Raw genomic sequence first — 26,155 nt, 5'->3', positions numbered from 1 at the left:
CATCACACTTTGACAACAATCGCCGCCCACATTAGATGGTGTAGGCAAAAAAGCTTCACAAATGAGCTATAGCCAACTGTCTAGCTTACCTACTTCCGATGGGGCTCATTTGGGTGAATTCCCTTTTAGGAGTTCATCAAGTATGTGCCCTGGAACTCGCCCACGGTTAATACCCAAACTGCCAACTACCGTTTCAATTTCAGGCATGAGTCATTAAGACTTTTTTGTGTGGCATGTTATGAAAGACGTGAAACTGGTGTCAAGGTCTAATTTTTTATTCTTCTTCTTTAACTCCGACCCGAGTTTCCGGTGTAATGTTGGCGATGGGTGCATCAAATTTGATCTGGATTAACAAAATTAGTAAATTTTTGGGTATGTTGAAGCCCCCTGAAAAGGCAATGAATTGTTGGGAACACCAATTTTAAACACAATTCCAAGAGGGCTTTCACACCGCCTGGTGCTCAGAGTGAGCGAACCACATGGATTTGTCCAAAAGACTTGTACTTCAATCACAGTCATTGATTTCATGGCAATTTGTGTTTAAATGAGTGGTGACACGATGCAGAAAGATATACTGAGTGATTAGAGTCATATTTCCAGTCAAGCCTTTTACAATGTATTATCTGCTTTATCTCTACTCGCACTTTTGATTGCGGTTTCATCAGCGACCTGCAGAAGTAAGCTGACGCTGAACTGGTCCCTGACCGGGAGCTTTTACCGCGGATCGATACGTGATCAAACACCGAAGAGCGTCTTGCACACATTAACTTAATCAAAGGCTAATACCAAATGCAAAACGCCCCGGACTTGATTTGAGTTGGCGTTCCAGAGTCGGCGCACCTCAATCGAATCGTCTAATTTGACGCCCTGGGAAAGTGCGGCGAGCATGTCAGGATGGCTATATGACAGTTTCTCCGATGAGATTACACAGTGTTATTGAGCGCTCGCGTCCTCCCCGCTATCCATAAGCCTCCCGTGCATCGATCACACACACACTCCGTTGCGGTGGGAGACGGCGGGGAAGCGATGGTCAGCATGCAACTGATGCTTTGTTGAGCAGCAAAATCTGACAGGAGGTAAAAGCGGAAGATCTGATTAGGCTAAAAAGACTGAAAGGCGGCAGCAAGCCTTCAAAGTACTATACATTACACGAAATGACCCTAAAATGGAATATTCAAAGCAAAATAACAGACTTCCTTGTTCTTTTTATTCATGGGTTCTTGAGACTTCTTTGTGGCTCTACTCATGATAGATATGATTACCTAATTTCATGTTGCTATGTGGAATTGGGAGGAATTTTCCCCAAATTCCAAGTGTTGTTCAGGGCCAAGCTCACTGGCCTGGAGACTAGTTGGTGACCTGATGGCGACTCGAGTCTCCGCTGGTTGCGTCTCCTGGAGACTAGCCTGGTCACCGGGGAATTGTCCCCGATGACCAGTGACATTTCATTGGAGAACTGGAGACTTTTTCAAGTCTCCAGCATGTCTCCAAGATGTCCCTGAGACTAAAATACACAGAGCTGCACATAGAGCTGGTGTGCGCAGTGCAAAGAGCACCAGATTCCAGTGTGGTCGACGATTCGCGCATGCATCAAAACATTTTGCAGTATGAGCCAGAGTCACTATGTCTGGCCGAGTCACTCGGCCAGCCTGCAGTCCGGGGGTGTGTGTGCACGGCTGGTGTGCTTGTTGTGGCTTTGTTGACATTAGACAGGCTAACCTATTGTATACATAAGTCATCCTGCATTTGCTGAATTCCAGGCTGTACTTATGTTTTGATAAAAGATGGCTGTGTGTATTGGAAATTATATATGAATTAGGGCCCATTTGTGTAAATAAAAAAAAAATAATAAAAAAAATGCTGAACAAGTTTGCAATTCATTATTATTAATTAATAAATTACACTAGGAATCCAATGCTTCGCTCTCTGCATAGCTAACAGTCAATCAATCAATATTAACTTTCCATGTCCGTATTTGAAAACACGCATACACGGACTGTTGGGACTTCCGGGTGAATTGGTTGTCACCTTGTCAGGAGAGTCTCAACAAAATCATCCCGGTGAGAGCTCAAGGAATATTTTGGTCACCTGATCGCCGGAGTTGCTGTGACTGATCAGTCTCGGCAGTCACTGCGACGTCGCCTCCAGTGAGATGTTCAACTCAATTGAACTTTGGAGGGCATAGTTTCTTTATGGGCATAGTTTCTTCAGACCTTTTTGTGGGTCTACTCATAATAGACATACCGACCACATTTCATATTTCATTTTTTCATTTTTTTTAATGCAGAGGTTGCTAGGAATCCTTATCAAAATTATTAAGAAAATTCGCACCAGGATGAATGCGCCTGCAATTATTGGTGAATTTCATGGTGAGTCATCAAATTTCACTTACATCCTGCACCCACACACAATGACTAAAACTAAAATGCTTTAGTGTCACCCATCTGTCTACTATACGTGGTTGAAACCTGGTAGCAATTAGATCTTCTAGATCATCTTTGAAAGACCTTGGAAAAACACGAAGTGGACCCAAAACGGCAGCTTCAAACCAAAATTGCAGACTTACTGTGTCTTTTCAGGCTTGGCTTCTTGAGACTTTTTTTTTTTTTTTTAATGTGACCACTCGTGATAATCATACCCACCAAATTTCATGTTGCAAGGTGAAACTGTCTTTGGGGGCTAAAATTATTAATAATTTTTTAAAATCTGGCCTTGCTACCTGACCAGACCAGTCATAAATTTTCACCAAGATGACGTCGCCTGCGAAATTTGGTGAGTTTTAATTATGGGAAAATACTTTAAAAGGGTATTTTAAATTTTCCTACAATGTTCCGCCTTCACCGTGACAAAAATTCAATACCTTTACAATTGAGTGTCATCCAGCCATCTAGTACAAATTTGTACCATTTGACAAACTCTTTATGGAAATTTCGTATTTAAAGGACCCCTGGAAATAGGTGTAATAACCTTAAAATGGCAGACTTCCTCTTTGTTTTACAGCATGGGTTCGAGAGACTTTTTTGTGTCTACTTGTGAGAGACATGCCAAACAAATTTCACGTTGATAAGTGGAATAAAGGGGCCGCGACAAGTCACTTTGAGAGGTAATCATTCCTGCAATCCCTTCCAAACTTATTTTTTCACCAAGATGCAAAATCTGTTGAATTTTTGAGTGTGAAAAACCTTCAAAGTGATGATATATTTGGCGTAAGGATAGTGACAAGATACTTCAATGAAGGCCCTCTACCAAGGTAAGAAACAAACTTTATGGACATGAGAGACCATCAAGATTCATTCAGTCTTCACATATTCTCAGGATTCACTTTCTAACATTCCCGATTCAATTTTAGCAAGTAGCTTGAGATTCAATTTAGTCAGAACATGGAAAGCTACAGCCCCGGATCCCCTTCGCCTCATTTTCACACTCAATTGCATAAGAAATCAAAAATATTTCGTATTATCGCCTTGAGGAATGTCGGTTAGCCTACTAAGAAACACTTGTCCGCACCGCTCAGCATCACATGAACCCAATTCCACGGCGGCAAGCGCTCCTCGTTTGATTGCGGCATCACCCTCCTTCCCTTCTAAGGCGCTTGGGGGGAGTTGGTATCACCCGTGACCTACCTAACCCCACCTTCCCCCTCACTTCATCAAGTGCGGCTCCGACTGTCGACCGAGGTGCAAAAGTTCCTCCAAGCCTGGCAGGATAAAAGGAATTCATTTCACGCAGCTTCGCCCTGTAATTCTGCCACCGCCTTTCCCTCTTCCCGCCTTTTTCCGCCGCGGACGCCCGACTTGGAATTGTTACGCTGGCAAAACATAGCGCGCGGCAATAAAGGGAAGGGGATTGAGACACGGCAGGACTGCTGAGGTCAGGCGGTCAAGTCTTTGCTCCAGGAATCAAACACATTCGTACTCGGTGGGTGTGCAGTGACTCGCCAGACTATGACAATTCTAAGAGAAACAGACTAAGTTGTCAAATAGAAAAAACAGTGTATATTATCTTAAGACTATTATTAAGGAAAATACATAGGACTGAATATTAAGAGCTAAATCTGACAAAGCTTTAGGTGATGACACTGGTCAGACAGGAGCCACAAGGAGTTTTTGTTCACAATTCTGCATCACCCATAGTGCAATTATTTCAAATTTGGTAGCATTTAAAAAAACAATTCAAAATGGAGTTTGCCTTTGAAGGATCCCAGCAAAAAGGGAAAATGACCATAAATTGTCCACTTCAAACAACAATGGCAGACTTCCTCCATATTTCCAGGCATGGCTTCTTGAGATTTTTTGTTGGTTACCCTACCAGCTATAAGGTTTCACCAGGATGTAAGTGCCTACAGTCTGTTGAGAATATTTGCAAACATAAAACTTGATGAAACAGGACGGAAACACAAAATGAGCATGAGCATGTCGCCATGACAGCAGTTGTATCAGAACTGAGTCACTTAGCATCCTTTACAATGTACCTCCAAATTAACTCGCCTGGAAACGTTTGCCCAGACACAATCACAAAACCTTAAATAATTCACAATTTCGCAGTACTCATGAGTCGAAATGAGTTCTTTGGGGGCTGTCTTCTCAAACCCAACAAAAAAAACCCTACCAAGCGCAGAGGATGGATGAACACTGAGTTTTTGACTGGATGACAGCGGTCGGACAAGAGTCTTGAGGTGTGGTATTGTTTTGCTAAAATGCTAGCGCAGAAAAAATTAGAACAGATGTTGTCCTGCATTACCGGACATAACATCTTGGTGCCAAAGATGGAGTTCACGTTGCTCCATTGCTCTTGTCCCCCGCCGCCAGCACCGTCCTCCCATTGGTATGAACATTTTAAGACTTAGAGACGATCCCTCAAAGCTAGTGAGGCTAACCCCTATTCTCCGCTACAACCAAGATTGTGTCGCCCTGTTGCCCTGACATTTCGTTCTTCCAAAGAGCATTATTGTCGGGCGACAGCTGCAGACGTGAATCGAAAGTCAACTGGAAATTGACCAAATGGATGGAGCTGCACATAAATCACCTTTTGATCGTGATTAAATTAACCTGATTGTCGGCAATATTTACAATTTAAAATTTGTGCACTGCTGCATAACTAATCAACCCCTTTCTCAAAGTGCGGTCAGCCAACCACCATGGGGCAAACACATGGTTAAAGCTTCCTTAAATTGCCTAAACTAACAAGTGAGCGAACCCTGCACCCGGGAGCCTGAAATCCCTTCGGTGAACTGACGAGAGGAGTAATGTCGAGAGAAGGAAGTACAGCAAAAATTGGAAATGAGGAGTATCATGGTGAGGAGCATCCGTTTTCTGGACTTGTTTTGGACTCAGGGCAAATGACGTCAAACGAAATAATAGCAGTCAACTTCAAAGTCGACTTGGTGACTGATCGGTTCAACCACAATTGTATACTTTATGATATGATGGGATAGGATTACCCCCTCATCATATCATATTTACTGACTTGATGGTATCCTATTGTACCATGTCATATCCTGTGCGATTTTATCTTATCTTATTTTATCTTTATCGTACCCTATCCTATCGTATCCATTCTATCGTACGCTGTCCTATCGTACGCTGTCCTATTGTATTGTATCATCGTATCTATCGAACCAATTGTATTCTATCCCAACATATTGTACAATTTCCTGAAATATGTTGTCCTATCTTATAACTATTGTACCTATCATATCCTATCGTACCATATATATCATTATTATTTTTTTAAAAACATTCTAAATGAGTGAATGTTGAGTTAGGATAAATTATTATTAACCAGAAATGACTAGTGTTAAGATTGTAGTCAAAAACGTGATGAATAAAAAGATGAACAGATGTGACTGGGACGGATGTGACCGAATGTGACCGGGTGCACTGAAGCAACTCTAAATAAAGTTGAGTATATTAATAATCGGCTAAAACCGCCACCAGCTTAAGCGCTTGGCAGGAAACGCTGGTGATTAAAGCTGCCAAACACTGATTACGACGACATGTCTCAGGTCGTCGTGACGTCACCGCTCTTGCGAATCTCCCCGCCGGATAACGTCACTGCAGACTGATCATTGATCAGATTATGCAAACATGGGATTTAAGGCCGTCAAAGGAAAAACATCAAGTGGTTTGAGTCCATTTGACCCTCACCCTCGTTGACATCAGCCTGCCATGGAAGCGTTACAGTAAAATGGAGCAAAATCCCCCCCCCCCAATAATCCAACAGCTTCGTCATACATTTAGCAACTAGATTTTCATCATTTTGGCTATAATCCCTTCGCAGAGGCTTGATGACGGGCCCATGTTCCCCTGAGGGGGACTTGCTGTAATCCCAGAAAGAAAGAGGACAAATTTGGTGGCGGTGATAACGAACGACAGCTCCACATTGGTATTCTTTTAGTCTGTGACTTGCTTCACGTTGCCAGTTTTTCCAATTAAAGGAGTAAGCGGTAAATCAGACATCCAAATGTTTGCCAACGACAGCCGCTTAATGAAAAAGTCACCTTTTATTTAACCAATTAAATTGCAATGCATCTTCTTCCTACTCTATCCTATCTTAGTGTATCATATTTTGTCAGATTGTTTCATATGTGGCGGCACGGTGACGACTGGTTAGCACATCTGCCTCATAGTTCTGAGGACCAGGGTTCGAATCCCAGCCCCGCCTGTGTGGAGTTTGCATGTTCTCCCCGTGACTGAAGTCAAACAACTTTTCACACCTACAGGCAATTTAGAGTCTTCAATTAAGATACCATGCATGTTTTTGGGATGTGGGAGGAAACTGGAGTGCCCGGAGAAAACGCACGCAGGCACGGGGAGGACATACAAACTCCACACAGATGAGGCCGGATTTGAAGCCAAGTCCGCAGATGTGGTAACCAGTCGGCCACCGTGCTGCCAAAGGACATCAAAGATTATATATAAAAAAAATAAATTAAAAAAAATAATTGAAAATCTGATGGCATAGGACCTTTAACACCTCAACATTTTGGTCTGGATGCCTAAAAGTCTTGGAATGAACTTTGTCTTAGTACTGTGCCTCAAATTATTGGTCTTACCTTGGTCTAGAAACCTTAGTGAAGACTTGCACTTGGTTCTCTACAACACTAATATTCTGTAAAAGGTTTTCATGATAAATATTCATATTAAAAGCATTCAACTGGCAACCTCGTCCACCAGCAATTACATTCTGCCATCTTTGCCGCCTTCAGTGCCATAGGTTTGACTCCCACCACCCACCTCCACCTCCTTGGCAATTACTTCTCAATGGGCCTGGCTCCCAGTTTTTAGGGGCCCGCCATGAAGGTTTGCGAGAACAGTGAGGTAGTGGCGACCATCTCTCACCAGCAGCTTGAAAGGAAGCGCCTCACAAATGTTGCCTATCAAGGCGGCATGCCGCATTACAGTCCGCCGGCGGAGCGAAAGGCTCGTTACCATATGCCCGCTCTCCGTCGATGGGCCATCCATTTTTATATCCCATGGGCTCCTCTGTCATTGTGTGCAAGAGATCATCTGTCTCCATAGCAACCTGCATTTCAGTGACAAATGGCTATCTGGTGCGTGCACACCATACAGAGAGCTCATTCATACCCTCTTAAAATTGCCTTGTTAAGTTGTCAAGCAGAAAGTGCTGATTTTGTATATTTTTTATGGTATATATTCAACACTGGATGATGATTGGAATAATGATTAACACATACTGAGCAATGATTTACACCAGGTGGGTGGTTTCCCGTAGCTAAAAGTGAAATTATTCACAGCCCGTATCAGAATCTTAAGCTTGAGCTTGCCTGCGTTGTACTTACTTTCGACACTGGATGGTGCCGCCCGAAGAACAGTATTCGGTTTTTTTTTCAGGTCACTGATGGTGTAGTGGTACACTCGCCTGACTTTGTTGCAGGCAGCGTGGGTTCAGTTCCCACTCAGTGACGGTGTGAATGTGAGTGCGAATGGTTGTCCGCGTCTATATGTGCTCAGCGACTGACTGGCAACCAGTTCAGGGTGTAGTCCGCCTTTCGCTCGAAGTCATCTGGGCTAGGCTCCAGTGCCCCGCAACACTAACCAGGGTAAGCGGTGTTGAAAATGGATGGATAGATGAGTTTTTCTCAGATTAAATTTAGTGATGTTAATTATAAGCCTTTTTCAAGACAATGGAATTATGGGAGCAACTAGTGTAACTTGCGATACAATAGGACTAGATATATAGCATGGTATGATAATATACGATTGAAATAATACAGTAGGACAATATCCGATTTGACATGGTAGGACAGAGTACGATATGATAATATAGAACAGGGTATGGCATAATATGATACGATAGGACAGGATATGATACAGTTCGATAGGATATAATTTCAGAAGGACGGGCTATGATATGACACCATGTGATAAGATACGATAGAACAGGGTTCGGTAGGATACGATATAATACAGCAGTACAGGGTACAATACAATAAGTATGACAGACACGATATGGTATGATACTATAGGACAAACTAGGGCAGGAAAAGATATGAAACGCTATGATAGGATAAAGTACGATAGGGCACACTACTATAAGATAGGATAATGATATGTTAGGATAGAATACAATAGGATATGACAGGGTATGATAAGAAATAAGATACGATCTACAATATGATACAATAGGGCAAAGACAGTAAAGGTTATGATGGGATAAGATGTTGTGATAGGGACAGGGTATGTTAGGTTACAATACCAGTGTACCATAGGACATGATACTTTAGGGCAGGGTAAGGCTGGATATGATAGGATAAGAAACAACGGGTAAGATCGATATGATGCAATAGGACAAGATGGGAGAAGATACGAAACACTACGTTACGATACAGTATAATAGGATAAGGTACAATAGAATAGGAAAGGATACAACTGGACAAGATATGATGGGATAGGACAGAATATGGCAGGGTAGTATAGGTTACAATATAGGATACAATAGGACAGTATACGAAACATCCATCCATCCATCCATCCATCCATTTTCTTTACCGCTTATCCTCACTAAGGTCACAGGCGTGCTGGAGCTTTTACACTCACATTCACACCTACGGGCAATTTTGAGTCAAAGCGGTATGAAAAATGGATGTATGGATGGATGTCCTTTTATTGGGTTTGCAAGATAATTTAGGTTGAAAATGTTCCAGAAAGTCGAGTTGGTCTTTTTAAGCATGGCTGTTAAAACGGATGGATTTCTCATCATGTAAATAAGCTTTGCTCTAATTGGATCGCACATCTTCCCCAATTTAAATATGGAAAACAGCTTCGCTCTGATATGGTGTTGGCAAATGGCGTTATCTCGGCGGCCGGGCTAAGCATTCATAGCGACCTCGTGTTCAATTTATTTGATGCGGGGGGGTCTTACACTGTCACTGTGAAGCAGAATTCACCAAGTATTGGATTGTACGCCCTCACAAGTCAAAACCCATAGAGGAGGGGACGTGTCATGTAGGTGAAGGAAAAGAAAGGTCACATTCAATTACTATAACGTAAATGACTCGTAGCGTTCATTTGTCGCACACATTTTGGCACATTACATTCAACATGATACATATAGTTAAATGTTGTAAAACACAACACGTACACTATCAGTCAAAAGTTTTAGAATGCCCTAAAATTTCCTGCTTTTTTTAAATTGGATTTTTTGCAGTTCAATTTCTCATTTTACTCTGAAATGAAAGCACAGAGTGTAGTGGTGCACTCGCCTGACTTTGGTGCGGGCAGCGTGGGTTCAGTTCCCACTCAGTGACGGTGTGAATGTGTGTTTGTGCGTGTCTATATGTGCCCTGTGACTGACTGGCGACCAGTTCAGGCTGTAGTCCGCCTTTCGCCCAAAGTCAGCTGGGACAGGCTCCAGCACCCCGCGACTCTGAACAGGATAAGCGGTGTTGAGAATGAATGGATGGATGAAAGCACAGAACAAAAACTATTAAAGTTACAAAGGATATCATGGAATCAGTCTACAAACAAAAATGTATTCTAAATCTTTGACTCATTAAAGTAGCCACTCTGGTCATATATAACAGCCGAACATTAGCTCTAAAATGGAAATAAAATATTCTTCAATTCTTCCCAACTCTGTTGTGGAAGTTCCCATAACTCTGTGGCACTGTGTTGCTTTCACTGTTTTGACCAGTTTAAAGTTGAAGTCTGGAGAGTGTGCCTTTTGACCGGTCAACAGTTTTAGAACACGCCATTTTTTTCCAGTTTTTTATTTTTTAAATTGAAAGTCAAGTAGTTGAAGTCCAATGAATAGCTTGAAATGGTACAAACTAAGATATGTGGTGAACTTACAGCGGTTGAGAAAAAAAACTAGGCAAGGTTACCCAGAACTGAAAAAAAATGTAGTGACCATGGATAATTGATGCCATTATAATTGCATTAAAAGAATATATATTAAATTGTCAAACCCCCAAATTTCTTGAATAAACGGGGATAAACTGCAAATCAGTGTTTTTGGGATTGGTTCCCCCAAAAAAGAAATATGAAAAAAAGGGGAAGAAAATAAAAATAATCCCTGAATTAATAAATCAGAAATAAGTGAATCCAGGAGTGGCAGACTGCGAGTATGCAGGGGTCCACTGTACTTCATTTGCCTTAATCCTGCAATGCTATTTGCTCTTAAGTATTTACAGTATTTTACTTACACTTCAACAACTTGGAACAAGCTAGAGATGACTAAAATAATAAGTACTGTTGAGTGTGTGTGTGGGTGGGGGGACTTCATCATTTGGACCATCGATCTGTGCTCAGTCACAATCCCCAGTCATCCCCTCTTCCACTACCTTGCACTCCATCATCTAAGAGCAGCTATCAGGCAGTTTGTGAAGAGCCCTTGGGAATGGCCAATAAACGTTTGCTTTTAAACGGTCACCAGGCACGCTACGGGGGGAAAAGGTGAAGGGTTCACTAGTGCAGTTTCTGATTTTGTATTCGAGGAGATGCCTCAGCAAAATGTTGCCCTGCTGCTCTTTAATGATCCGATGAGAATCTCTCCGTGTATGGAAGTAGGTCTCAGCAGCATGTGGCCCCCGAACCCTCTCATCATTTTGCACAGTAAATCTCACTAGTGTGGGAGGGGGCAGCTATGTGGCAGATTGCAGTGTTCTATTTTTTTCTTCCTCCTCACAATCGCAAACATTGGCCCTGCCATCTGCTGGACTCGGGTTAATATGTTATTTGCCAGGAGGGTAATGACATAGACACAAGAATGAACAGATCTCGGATCCTTTTAGGCATCTCTCTTCAAAAGAGGACCAGGGACAAGGGATAGCATGAACAAGTGCCTGTGAAAAGGACAGGAAATGGACCATGTCAAAAGAAGGAAGAAGGGGATATATGCACAAGAGATGGGAGAGTCTGGGTGGGGGATAAAAAGGTCATAGGTGACCCTAGGGTTGAGCCTTATCCCAAAGTCTCAATACTAGCCCTAATAATCCCTTGCCCTAAACCATAATTTAACCATGACAAGGGGTTAAGGGTAGGGAATAACAATTCAGATTTGATAATTAACTATTGATTGTAACTAACCCTAAGCCCTAACCTTAAACACTAAACCCATGGGAAATTTAGGTTCTCCAATTATATAACTACAAATACAGTTCGGCGCTACAGCCATAAGTGCAACTTGAAACTCTACTATGCAAAGCAAAAGCCATTTATCAACAAAGCCCAGAAACGCCGTCGGGTTGTCTGGGCCCGAGCTCATCTAAGATGGACTGATGAAAAGTGGAAAAGTGTTCTGTGGTCCGACGAGTCCACATTTCAAATTATTTTTGGCAATTGTGGATGTCGTGTCTTCCGGGCCAAAGAGGAAAAAAAAACATCCGGACTGTTATGGATGCAAAGTTCAAAAGCCAGCATCTGCAATGGTATGTGGCTGTGTTAGTGTGTTAGTAGACCCTGAACTGGTCACCAGCCAATCACAGGGCACATGCAAACAATCAACCATATACACTCACATTCACACCTAAGGGCAATTTAGAGTATTCAATCAACCTACCATATTTAAAAATATTTTATTAAATATTTACTTTTCCTTACAGATATTAGGGGGTGTGGATGTACTTTTTCTTACAGATATTATTTGTCGTCGGGGAGGGAGGGCTTTGGGCCCCTTACCAGACAACCAGGGGCCCCCAAAATGTCCAGGGCCCTGGGACAGTTCTCCCTTTTTTCCCCCCCGAGTTCGACAACCCTGATGGTAACCTCTGCTTTTAGTCTTGTTTAACAATGTCATTGTCAGTGATTAGATGGGTATGATAAACTCTGCTTTTCGACCCTTTTAAGAACCTCTACTTTTTTCACCTGTTTTCAAAAAGATCCATTTTGCAGTGTTTGGACATACTGTACTGTAGATGGTAACCTCCACTATTAGACTAGACCAGAAGTATCCATCCATCCATCCATCCATTTCCTGTACCGCTTATCCTCTCTAGGGTCGCGGGCGTGCTGGAGCCTATCCCAGCTAACTTCAGGCGAGAGGCGGGGTACACCCTGAACTCGTCGCACTCACATTCCACAAAGGCGGGGCCGGGATTATACTGTTTGCCACCAAAACGGAGCTACAATGTGGACGCTATCCCATTGGTGATTTAGTTCCAGAAACACATTGAAAAAGAAACTCCGGTTTGCATTTTTAAGCATGCTGCGATAGCAAAACAGAAATTAGTTTTCTGGGCCAGCGACTATGAGGAGTCCTGGGGCCTCATGTACAAAGACAAAGATTTGTACAAAGATTACCTACTGAAACATGGCGTACGCTCAAATCTAGAAGACGTCGTAAGCACAAAAATATCTAGATGTATGAATCTGTGCGTACGCATGAATCCAAGCACATTTCCTACGTACATCCCAATCAACATAGAATTGAATGTACGTTTGAGTAGCAGACCCCCTCCCTGTCCGTGCCCACATTTAAATATGCAAATAATTTTTAAACTGACCCTACACCTGAGATCCAAATCTCTGCACGATCAGAAAAAAAAGAAAATGAGCAAGGCAGTGAGGAAAAATAATTTTTCTGAACGTGAAGTTGAGGTGAAGTGGAGGCGCGCAAGAAAATCCTCTTTGGCACGCTGTCCTCGGGTGTTAACAACACACGAAAGACGAGTGAATCGGACAGCATGTGTGTGGCTGTCAGTGCTGTGGGGTCAGAAAAAAAAGAAAGTGGTCAGACATTGAGGTGGATGTGAAGCGGAGGACTGCTGCCCACTGCCAAAGTGTGCCCAAAACAGGCGGAGGAATTCGAGGAGAGAATCGCTGCGATCATGGGTGACGCTGTTCTCTCAGGGGTGGTGGGAGCACATGTGGGTGACTGATTACCACCAAGGTAAATACCATGTATTTTCATAACTCACAACAAATGTGTTCATACAGTAACCTACACACAGCCCTATGAGATAAAGGTTCATTTGTAAAAGTTGTATGTATGGTATTTAGTAATGGTGGCATAGGTGGCGCGGCACGGTGGACGACTGGTTAGAGCGTCAGCCACACAGTTCTGTGGACCCGGGTTCAATCCCCGGCCCCGCCTGTGTGGAGTTTGCATGTTCTCCCCGTGCCTGCGTGGGTTTTCTCCGGGCACTCCGGTTTCCTCCCACATCCCAAAAACATGCATTAATTGGAGACTCTAAATTGCCCGTAGGTATGAATGTGAGTGCGAACGGTTGTTTGTTTGTATGTGCCCTGCGATTGGCTGGCAACCAGTTCAGGGTGTACCCCGCCTCCTGCCCTATGATAGCTGGGATAGGCTCCAGCACGCCTGCGACCTTAGTGAGGAGAAGCGGCTCAGAAAATGGATGGATGGATGGCATAGGTGGCATAAATGATCGCCTTGATTAATTAATAGGTGTCCTCACAAATATCAGGGATTCATTAAAGACACTGGTTAAGTGAATTCCGAGTCCTTGCCCACCTCCACTTCATTAAGCAACAACACATTCAGAAAAATTATTTTTCTTCATTACCTTGCTCATTTTCCTTTTTTTTTGATCATGCAGAGATTGGGATCTCAGGTGCAGGGCTCATATAAATTTGATTTGCATATTCAAATGTGGGTGTGGCTAGGGAGGAGTCGGCTACTCCAACATGTGCGCTCATTTCCACGATGATTGGAATGTACGAAGGAAATGTGCTTGGATTCATGAGCACGCAGAGTTTCATACATCTGGATATTTTTGTGCGTACGACGTTTTCTGGATTTGAGCGTACGCCATGTTTTAGTAGGAAATCCACGCAAGTCTTTGTACATGAGGCACCTGGTGTCTAAAAGTGTCTAAAAGTGTGAAGTTGTCGACTCTCGAGTCCACCAGTGTTGTTGTTGTAGCTTAGCAAGGAAAAAAAAAACAATGAAATCCCGACTTCAGCGAAGAGTTGACTTGAGGGATTAATTGGCAAGATGTTTCCCAGGCTGGTAACTGAGAAAAGTGCAGCAAAGGCACCCAAGAGCAACAGACTGTCCCGCTTTTGCTAATGTTCCGCCGAACTGCTTTTGTATGCAAACAGCACTTTGCGTGTATTGGGCTCCAGTGACGAATGCTAAAAAAAAAAAAAACACAAGCTGAAGGTACGCAGCGGTGAATGCTAAATTTCACAATTGAGTGAACACACTGACAGTTGCAAATCCAAACTGATCTGGTCCCTGGATGGCTATGAACTACTTCACGTCAAATAAATGCTTTAGTTATCCAGAAACAAGTCAGCTTTTGAGAATTTTTACCCTTTTGGGTCACCATACCTCAAGCTTATAGGCAGTATACCTAAGAAAGTGACATGAAAACTCCCGATCTGTCATGATCAAATATTTTTAGAGTCCAGTATGCTGTCGATTATTCTATTGAGTAATCGAATAATCAGATAAAAAATATTTCGCATAGAAGTTTATTTAAAAAATTCCAATAACTTTTTATTAACCGATTATTGTTGTTAATTTGGTACGAATGATTAAACAAAATCAAGTAAGCAACAATTAATCAATATCACACAAGAGGGAGTGATTTGTACTCACCAACCTTTTACAAACTGAGAGCTACTTTTTGAGCACTGATTAATGCGAATGGCTACTAGTTGAGGTTGCTTCAGGGTCAAATACATGTCAATTAGGCTCCAGGTTATTCATAGTAACATGTCAGAAAATGGGTAAAAATACCAATCATGGTCGACAAATGTCTTATTTTGATTAAAAACAAAGATAATCACTGATTTCATGAAGAACTACAGAATTCAGAGATTTACTGTTGAAAGGCTGAAATCAAAGGATTTGGACAAGCTAAAACAATTAATCAATTATCAAAATAATTGTTGATTTATTTGATGAGTCTGTTAATTTTTTACATCTCTAATTCAATGTATTTAAAATTCACCGTTCCTCCAAAACTCATTTTAAAATTGATCTGTTTGTTTTTCCGTTCATAATCCCACCGACGTACAGACAGACAATCCATCAGAAACAGATTAAAACATGACCTCTATGGTCTTTATGCGGAATGAAAGTTAAATATAAAGAAATGACCGTCAGAGCTCAGCGTACACGGTAAACATACTGATTAGATTTTTGTACGGGTATAAATCCTCGTACAACATGACCTCATCGCCATTGGTGCCCCGCCAATCATTTAAATGAGGACTGGTATTGCAAGTTTTAATTTCACTTAAATGTGTTTGTACAAGGTATGGTTACCCACAGTTTCGAAAATGATACATTTCATTGTTTAGAGGGGTATAGTAACCTCCACTTTTAGACCTGTTTGTTAGAAGCTGCGTTATTTTTTTTCGTGTTAGGCTGTATAGGGTAACCTCCACTTTCAGAACCGTTTTAGGATGTGGTAAGTTTTTTTCAGGCTCGTCATTGAAAATGATACGTTATTCTTTTCTCTTTTTAAAAGATGGATTTTTCATTGTTCAGACGGGTATGATAAACTCAGTTGTTAGGCATGTTTTTCAGAAGAAAAGAAAGTCATCAAGGTGTGCATTTAAACTTTTATATTGCCCTAAACAGTTTTTTATTGTTTTTTTTTTACTTTTGAAATTTTGCAGTCCTAAAAATTTGGCACACAGGGCAACTGTCCCTACACCCAACGTTCCACTGCTAACCTAAACCTCCTTTCCTCTTTGGAGGTGCCTGAAGCACAACTTAATATTTAATACGCTACAAAGATAAAATGTATTCAAAATAGTCAACGTATTCTTACGTTTTTTTTTGTTCCGAGGGAGGATAACAAGATTGGGCCCGGAGCGTTACATCGCAAAGCAATGGAAAGAGGAAGTCGTGCGAGAAGAAGACAAGGTTGAGGCTCGACAGGCTGCGGCGAACATCTTTTTTCTTTTTCTCTTTTGAGGCGCGAATGTTCTCGGCGTCTTTATCTGCGTATCGACAGCCTTCTGTGGCTCCTCGTGGAATCCAATCATCCCGCTTGCGTGTTTACTCTCGAGGATTACATTTAAAAACACAGGAGCATATTTTATGCCTGACTTGCCACAATGTCCCCCCAACTTCCGCCGCCTTCAATGTGACATTTGCTAAGTAGTATGATGGCCTTTCTTGGATCTGTCGCTCGCTTCTCGGGGACACGACAACAAGCGGGAAAGTGCAAAAAAAGTCATTTGCTTATGCAAGTGCACATACTGTTTTGATGGTGGATGGATTTTGCTTTTATTGCTGATTAACGCTTTGTCAATGAAAGCAATTCGCAGCTAAAAGATGAGAGGTGAAAACTTTGATCTTACGATTTGTTTAGATGCGTTTTTGAAAACGATGTTTTTCAGGGTCTTGATGATCATGGAACCCACAGCTTTTGTACCTTTTTGTCCAAAAATTTGTTTTTCAATGTTCACACGGGTATGATAACCTACACTTTTAGATGCAGTTTTGAAACGATGCGGTGTCAGTGTTCGGATGCGTTGAGTAACCTTTGCTTTTAGAACCATTTTCAAAAATATGTGTTTTTAAATTGTTTACATGGCTATGATAAATTCCACTTTTATACCAGTTTTAGGAAAAAAAAAAGTTTTTCACTGTGGGCAAGGGTATCGTAACTTAATATTTTAGACTCATTTTAAAAAAGAGGCACTTTTCAGTCATTAGGCAGGTTTGGTTAACTTTGCTACTAAACCTATGTTAAAAACAATACATTTTCAGTATTTAGACAAATTTGGTAAATCTGCATTTAGAACCATTTTCGAAACGAGGCATTTCCAGTGTTTGGGTGAGTTTGGTAACCTTCACTTTTAGAACCATTTTAAAAAACAAACGATTATTTAAACAATTGGATGCGTATGACAATCTCTTTTTTAGATTTTTAGAAAAAAAAACTTGTTCAGTGTTGAAAATGGTATGTTAACCGAAGCTTTTGAACACATTTTAGAAAAGATGCATTTGTGAGTATTCAGGCAGGTTTGGTAACCACTACTCAACCTGTGTTTAAAAAAGATATTTTCAGTGTGTAGTTTAGTATGGTACAGTAAATCCACTTTTAGATCTATTTTTGAAATGATGCGTTTCAGTGTTGTGATGAGTTTGGCAGCCAGAACTTTTAGACCCATTTCCAAAAAGTTGTGGCTTTCAATCGTTTAGATGGGTATAATGACCTCCATTTTTACAGCCGTTATAGAAAAAAAGAAAACAATCAGCACTTTTCAGTATTTAGGCAGGTTTGGTTAACTTTGCCACTAGACCTGTGTTAAAACATTACATTTTCAGTGTTTAGATGGTTATGATAAATCCACTTTTTCGACTTTTCAACCTATTTTCGAAAAGATGCATTTTCAGTTTTTAGATGGGCAAGGTAACGTCTGTTTTGAGACCCATTTTTAAAAAGATTTTAGTATTCAGACAGGTTTGGTAACCTCTGCTATTAAACCTGTTTGGAAAAAAAATGCATTTACAGTATTTAGTATTCGTATTACCGCCGCCAGTAGACCCATTTTTTAAAACTATGCATTTTGATTGTAGAATGGTGTAATAACCTCCCCCTTTGAAACCTGTTTTTGAAAAGAATATGTAATAACAGTGTAAAAACGAGTATGTAACCTCTGCTGTTAAGATGCGTTTTTAAAAAGATGCATTATTCAGATATATAACAACAGCTTATGGAAATACACATTGTTCTGAGGGTGGATAGATGCGCAATTCTGACTTTATTGCTGCTTAGCACGTTGTCGACTGAGACAATTAGCAGCTAGAAGACAAGAAGTGAAACCTTTGGCCCCATCAAAAGTGAAATTGTTTTCGTACATTCAAAATAAGACATCCATCGATCAGTCAATTTATGAATACATAAACAAGGCAAGAATGTAAAAACTCTATGAGGCTAATTTAATTGCTTTCGATTTCCGCTTGCCTCTTTTGTTGGTGTTAAAAAACAATTATTTAGAGCCATTTTCAATTATTTGTTTGGTACAAAAACAAATGCCTATGTTTGGCCAAAGACCTTTAGAGTGTCTTAGCAAGAAAAGCTTCCTGGTCCTGGTTGTGACATGCTCCACATTTATAAACATTTAAAAGAAAAAGCTGCTTTTTACAGTGTTTAGACGGGTATGGCAACATCTACTCTTAGAGCTATTCCCAAAAAGATGCGTTATTCAATGTTTCGACGGGTTTCATAGCCTTAGATGAGTATGGTGACCTCCATATTGAGACCCATTTTTAAAGTAGCTGCATTTTTCAGGGTTTAGACAGTTATGGTATTCTCCACTGTTCAAAAATGAGGAATTCTTTAAACAGGGTGCATACTCATCTCATCAAAAAGCGTTTTTCGGTGTTAAAATGGTATAACCTTGGTATTTGGATCTGTTTTCAAAACAGATTTTCATTGTTGAGATTTATATGGTAACCTCTTCTTCGAGACCTGTTTTAGGAAAAAAAAAAATTCTGTTTCGACGGGTATGGTAACCTACGTCTTAAGAGCTGTTTTCAAAGGTTTCAACATAACTCAAATCCAATAACGTTTTAAGTTGTTTTGATGGTCCACTGCATTACCAAAATATTCCAATCGTATATTTACCCGAGGTAAATGCTTTCTAGCATCAGAATCCTGCCAAAATGACAAAAAGACTCCAGGTTTCAAGAATCTTACTACCATCTTATATGATTTTTATTATAGAGGGATTTCTCACCGATTCGGCCCCTCACTTGGTTTTCTTCTGACAACTCAACTTCCACTATGAATCCCACTGAATCCCATTACAACATTTGGAACAAAATAAATTCCTTTTTTAAATTATTATTACTTTATTAATTTAAGCGCTAAAATTATTTTTTTTTCTTCTTTTCATTTCTTTTTGTTTTTTTCATCCAAATTGATTGGTCTTTTTAGTTTTTCATATATAACATACTAAATCCTTAGCTGCAGTGGAAAATGTTGATATTTTTCATTAAAAAATATTATTTTTAATTTCTTTTAAATTTTATTTAACTGCCCCCCATGGTCCCACCCCAACCCCCCCAAAGATATTGTAGCATTGCCCTAATTGTGCTTCATTTTATTTGCATATCTCCTACTAAATTTCTACAAGATCAGTGTCAATAAATTGACACTAAATTGTGTACAGGCTGCGGTTGATTTATTTATTTATTTATTTAAACCTTGAACATGAAACATGCAAAATATATATGTTAGATTTTGCCCCATTTGTTTTCCTTTTTTTTTTTAAATAACTTTAAGTCTCAATCTAGCAAAGGATCAGTCCTATATTTGTATTTATTAAGAGCGCTAAAAGAAAAAACTAAGTCAATAATAAATAAAAAGTCAAATAACATTGTTATTTGATAAGTTTTAAATTCCTCTTAATTTCTTTTACTTTCAGTGTTGGTCTAAAAGCTACTAAAGATCTATTTTGCGTGTCAGTCTTCTCAGTCCGTCTCATTGGAATTGCTGTGACATGAGCTCTCTTTTGAGAATGTTAGTGAGTGTGAGTGAAATTAGTGAGTGTGAGTGAAAACACATTCTGAAAAAGATCATTCCACACTTAAAAAAAAAAAAAAAAAAAAAAAAAAAAAAAAAAGTTACTGGCACAGCAACTCCGTACTCTAGTTGACATGCATGTGATATGGTGATCAAGTTCCATAGACACCCTAGAGTATAGGCTTGAATTGCTTGAGCTGGGACCACTACCAATAACACAGGTTGTGGTAAGATATCAACTCACAGGTTCTTACAGGTGTTTAGACATTCTAAAAGTGAAAAAATCCCACTGTACCACTCATCAGTAGCACTGCCTTGCTCATTTCCCACATCCTGCCCTGCCCTTTTCTGTCCTCTCTTATCTTGTCGTATTGGTTAGTTGTTTTATGTCCTCACCTGGTGTCCCTCCCGTCCACAAATAAGAACACCATTTGACTTTGTAACATTACTTGTAGTCAAATATCTAGACTGTCTAACTATTGGTCTGCTGTGTTTCACACCCCTATCTCCCTTGTCCGTTCCGTCCCTCGGTCTGTTCCCTAAAACCCTTTCCTGTCTGGCTGCAATTTCAATAAACATCAGAATGATTCAAAAATAATAATAAAAAGCAGAGGAAATATTTTAAACTCCCCTGTTGCGCAGCAGAACTGTTCCAGCACAAAAGGCATACAGATCCATCATTCTGCATGGCGATGCAGCTGAACAGGACAGGTAAAAAAATAAAAATAAAATAAAAAGGAACACTTACCAAACATGTTGCCAATATGCCCGTTCTTGGTTAAAGGCCTAAGCTCATTCTTGCCCCAGGCATACTGCTTGTAGTTGTCCCAGGCAAATTTCATCATCTGCAAAGCAAAGACGTACACACGCACGTCAGCAAAATGACGAAGCGTACATGTAATTAAATTTGTCGAGCTCCAGGCGACAGGAATGATAGTTTATTGATCAATGTGGCAGAGGACAAGCGTGCAATTATGCCGCATTCTGAAATAAAGTAGGACTGACATTCATCCCGAAGCCATTAAAAACTTCACTCGAAATTACTTGATTAAAGACAACACTTAATTGGTCCACACAAGATGGGAGATCAGTTTTGAACCGTTTCTAATCTTCCGTTGCTGTCAAAATTATACAATCGGTGATGCCGATCGTCATCGACACACCGGGTGAGTGATGCTTTATTACTTGCGGTGTGCGCCTCACCGCAGGAATATTTCATGGTTCGTCACTTCAAAACATCCCAAGACTGACTGAACCGAACCCTGGAGTGAGTTGGCTGTAAATCCAGATCAGTGTGGACTGGTTGGCCATGAGTGTGGATAGGCCGTCAGTCAATTTGGATTTGTTGGCACTAAGTATGGATTGGTCGCCAGTAGAGCTGTCACTATCGAATCTTTTCAGAATCGATTCTCCTATTGATTATTGATCGCTTAATCAAATAATAATCGCCCCCTCCCCACTATCACTAAAAATAAAAAATACAAATAAAATTTTTTTTTTTTTTTTCCCACTACTAACATGCATTTTATTCCTATTTAAGAGGGATGGACTTCAATCCTTCAACTGCATATGTTGGTACAGGGTATGGTATAAATTTGGACTACAGAATTTGACAGCAAAATGCTAAACGCTAGATGGTTAGCAATCATGATTAGCATTAGTGCGCTAACGATTACCATTTTAGGTCAAGAAAATGCTAACTACCATTCAGCTCACTCATTACACATTTAACAGTCTCAAAAATCACTTACAGACGTTTTTGGAAAACTTTATCAGTGGCCCAACACTGCAATAAATGTCCATGTGAAACATGGGTTCTGTTGGCACAAACATGGTTCGGGGTTCCAGAAATTTTTCTTTTAGGGTCCTGGCGGAGCTTTGAGGCAGAAATTTTGTGTCAACCTATTTTCTAAGTTGATTTAGCAGTTATTCGATTTTTTTTTTTTTCTCCCAGTCAGTCATCAGTGAGCCTGGAAATGGCCTGTGGTCAATCTGGATTTGTTGCAGTTAGTCTGGATCGTTCCTCAGTCACTCTGGAATGGTCACCAATGGGTCTGGAATAGTCAGCAGTCAATTTGTTTTTGTCGCCCGTCAATATGGACTGGTGACAAGTCCGTCAAGAGTGGTTGTCAGAAATACAGGATTTGTCGCCAGTGAGTCTGAATTGGTCACCAGTCAGTCTGGAATCATACTGTATGGATCAGATCTTCATCTTCTGCCAATAACTTCTCATTTACCCCCTAATAAACTATGTGACAAATATCACACGATGAAACTTGAAACTGAGCTCAAATCAGCTTCTTAATTTGCAGTTTATGATGATCTTAAGAAAAATTTGAAACAAAAAAGGCAATGCTTGTTCTTCTTTCTTTTTTATAATCATACGAACTAACTAGACTGAGATGAAACCACAACCTCATAACCTCATCTGCGGGAGATGCCAGATGGGGACAAAAGAACATAAGCGAGTGTGACGGCGTCCCGACACAATGTTCTGCTTCACCCAATCAAAGAACACCACAATGTCAAATTTCTCTTTTTATATATCCTCAGCCTGTCTTCAAGCTTTCTGGCAGCTTTAAAAACAGAAACCAAAGAACTGATTAGAAAAAAAAAGTCAGAAATCTTGTTCTTTCTTTGAAGGTCCTTACCGAGTGCACATCACAGAGAAGACTGCAGCAGCAAATGAAATCGATCATTATTAGGGCTAGGCATTTGATCGTCTTTGGGTGAGAAAATAATACAGTAATAATAAGTGCCAAAACTACTCCCATTCTCTAAGTAGAAATACAAAAATACTCTAAAAGTTTGAAGTAAGTTAAAAGTAAAAAAAAGTGTAAAGATGACGTTTTACTGTCAATTGTATATAGTATCTGTTTTAATAACTTGACACAAGCTTCCTTCTAACTTTCATAGTGCTTGTATTGAGAGGGGGGAAAAAAAGCTTTTGTGCCAAAACAAATGTGTTCCCATAGCTTTGCTAACCTAGCTGACTGACAAAAAGATGCTAAATTAGCTCATGATAAGAACTGAAAAAATACACTTTTGCGTTACTTGTTTTTGGAGATTTGAAAGATAATTTTTAAATGCCAGAAGCTCACGCATAACCATCATTCTTGATGTCGGTAACGTCAAACAATTCTCTTAAATAAGGCCATGGGTGAGGTATATTTTGCTTCTCCAAATCTGTTGTGTCATGGTTGTTAATGCTACCTGGTTCGCCATTCCACCTTGTAAGCCCTCAAGATCACAATCAATCAAATTCTCAATCGTGGTTGACTTTATCTCACTGTGTTTGTCATATTTAGTTGTGTTATCATCTGTGAAGACCGAAAAAAGTAACAAGCCTATTTTGACAAGGTGCAGTCTGAATTGGTCACCAGTCCATTTTGGATTTGTTACTAATGGTGAGTCTGAAATGGTTGTCAGGCCATCTGGACTGGGTGAAACTTAGTGTGGATTGGTTGCCACTGAGTCTGGATCTGGTCCCCGGTCAATCTGGATTGTCAAGCGTTGAGTCTAAATGGTCGGCAGTCGCTCTGGATTTCTTTCAGTTAGTCTTGATTGGCCCCGAGTTGGTCTACAATAGTTGCCATTCAGTCAGCATTGCTGGTCACCAGTCAGTTGAATGGTTTCCCGTGAGCATGGAATCGATGTCTGTCTTGTTTGCCAATTAGGAATCATTCTTTAAACCAATAACTTCAAACAATTCTCTTAAATTAGGCCATGGATGGGGAACATCTTGTGTATCCGAATCTGTCACGTCATGGTCATTAATTCTCCTTCTTTCACATTTCGCCTTATAAGTCGCCAAGATCTCAATCAAACAAGATCTCAACTACAGTTAACTTCATCTCTCTCTATTTACGTTGTATCATATCTGCGGAGGTTGAAAGATGTAACGAGTCTATTTTAACAAAGTAAACAGTAGAAAGTAAATATATTGTTCTCAAATGTAGGGAGTACAAGTAAAAAGTAGTCAAAAAATACATACTGAAGGAAAGTACAGATATCTGGAACATCTACTTAAGGACAGAAACAAAGTATTTGTACTCTGTTACTTCCGACCACTGCAGGATAGCAGATCATAGTGAGGGCGGGTGAGGATCATCACCACTAACCGCCGCAGAGGTGACCCGACAGCGCTGCGCTCAAACTAATTGGCTGCTCGGGCCTGCAGTGGATCAATAAGAGAACATAGTGGCGGTCATTAAAATGAATCATCACAAACTCAAACCGAAGGAAGTCACGGACCGGCGATCTCCAGATGAAAGACAACGCATCAAAGCAGCATTGCAAATGAATTAAGTCAAAGGACGATTAATGTTGCTCAGGAGTGCAGCCAGCCAGTCTCTAATAGCGATGGGCATTGCAGAGAAACTCGGGATTTCTCACATGAAATTTTATGAACGAGAACGCAATTTGTGAGTCTGGAATAGTCACCAGTCAGTCTCGATTAATCTTCATTCAGTCTGGACTGGTCAATAATGAATCTAGATTGGTCAGCTGTCAATATGGATTGGTATCAAATTACTCTGTATTAGTCACTAAGCAAGTCACTGATGGTGTAGTGGTGCACTCGCCTGACTTTGGTGCGGGCAGCGTGGGATCAGTTCCCACTCAGTGACGGTGTGAATGTGAGTGCGAATGGTTGTCCGTGTCTATATGTGCCCTGCTACTGACTGGCGACCAGTTCAGGGTGTAGTCCGCCTTTCGCCCGAAGTCAGCTGGGATAGGCTCCAGCGCCCCGCGACCCTAACCAGGATAAGCGGTGTTGACAATGGATGGATGGATGGATAGTCACTAAGCAGTGTCGACTGGTTCCCAGTCAGTGGTCACCAGTGTTTCTGGATTGTTCGCCAATGAGTCTGAAAAGGTCACTGGCCAGGATAAAGGTCGTTAGTCAACTTGGATTATCGACATGCAGTATGGAACAGTCTCCAGGTAGGATGGATAGGTCACCAGTTAGTCTGGATTAGTCACCAGTCAGTCTCGATTGGTCGCCAGTCAGTGAATAAATATGCAATGAGTCTGCATTGGTTTCCAGTTAATCTGGAAAGCTCATCATTGAGTCTGTGTTGGTTGGCAGTCCATTTTGACTGGTGGCCAGTCAATTTTTGGACTGTCGTCTGTTTGTCTAAATTGGTTGCCAGTGAGTCTGGATTGATAACCAGTCAATCTAGATGTGTCTGGAATGGTCACTGGACATCCAGAGTCAGAATGGATCCTGGTGCTTTAAGAAAAGGTCAGACTTTCCTTTATTATTTAAAGAGTCATCTTGAACATAAAGCACATCAAACATCACTGAATGCAGAAAAATTATTACTTTGGTAGAACTGTGAAGAATTAGCTGTAAATGTTAAATCTTTTACCGCTCCATTTTGAGCCATCATTGAATTCCAAATATGAGAAATGAGTATGACTATGATTTTGGTATTCAGTAAACGTGGCTGTTCTCCAGTCAAGGTTAGAAACGACACGGCGGGCGGGCACATTTATCTCAGCTTTGGCCCTCTCCTATCCTGCCAAAGTCAGCGTGGCTCCAGAGTTCCATTTTTAGGAAACATCACAGCCACTCAATCCGCAAGTGCCACGTCCTCCAATCCTTCATATTATAGACAACTTTTATCTTGACACAGCCTTCAAATTTGAAAAGATTCGCACCATCAGTGTCACCCGAAGAATACACAATCAGTTAGTTTGTTCATCTTCCCAACAGCAACACTCAATATAGCGCAATATTCCCAGAGGAATCCTGTTAGGTCAGAATATAAAGAATTGCATCAAATAATAAAAGATGTTGATGAATTTCACACGTTTTGTTGCTCGAACAGTCTGGATGATTCGCACTCTCTGCTTCTTGCTAATGACCAAAGCAATCAGTGTGGGAATCTGTGCTGGTGTACAGTCAGCATGATACTGACAGCTGGGCTCCCACACAAACACTCACACACTCCCAGGAGAGCAAAATTACTACAGTGTGCATTTTTCTGGACATCTAATTAAAACACATCTTACGTGCTTAACGCCCAACGATGGAGTTTATCAGCGTTAAAGGGGATACATATGATGAAAATTTACTTTTTAAAAATGTCTTCTACACAGATAGTTAGGTCTCTGGAGAGCATGCCCACCCATCAAGTGTGAAATTATATCTTTTACTATCAGCATATTTCTGAAAATGTGTCAGTGACCAAGCCGCTCTGAACATGACATCACAATTTGGCTAATTTA

General features: G+C 40.7%; 1 protein-coding gene across 2 annotated transcripts in view; it reads right to left on the bottom strand.

Moving 5' to 3' along the window:
- LOC133401525 (mannosyl-oligosaccharide 1,2-alpha-mannosidase IC) overlaps positions 1 to 26,155 on the bottom strand; it is a 158,205-nt gene that overhangs the window by 62,611 nt on the left and 69,439 nt on the right. For both annotated transcript variants that reach the window (XM_061674631.1, XM_061674632.1), the window contains exon 2: positions 20,670 to 20,766. In XM_061674631.1, the coding sequence (XP_061530615.1) occupies positions 20,670 to 20,766 (97 nt within the window). The remainder of the gene's footprint in view (positions 1 to 20,669; positions 20,767 to 26,155) is intronic.

Source organism: Phycodurus eques, chromosome 4 (assembly GCF_024500275.1).
Source record: "Phycodurus eques isolate BA_2022a chromosome 4, UOR_Pequ_1.1, whole genome shotgun sequence".
NCBI lineage: Eukaryota > Metazoa > Chordata > Actinopteri > Syngnathiformes > Syngnathidae > Phycodurus > Phycodurus eques.
The sequence above is the reverse complement of the archived record's forward strand: the minus strand, read 5'-3'. Positions and strand labels throughout refer to the sequence as shown.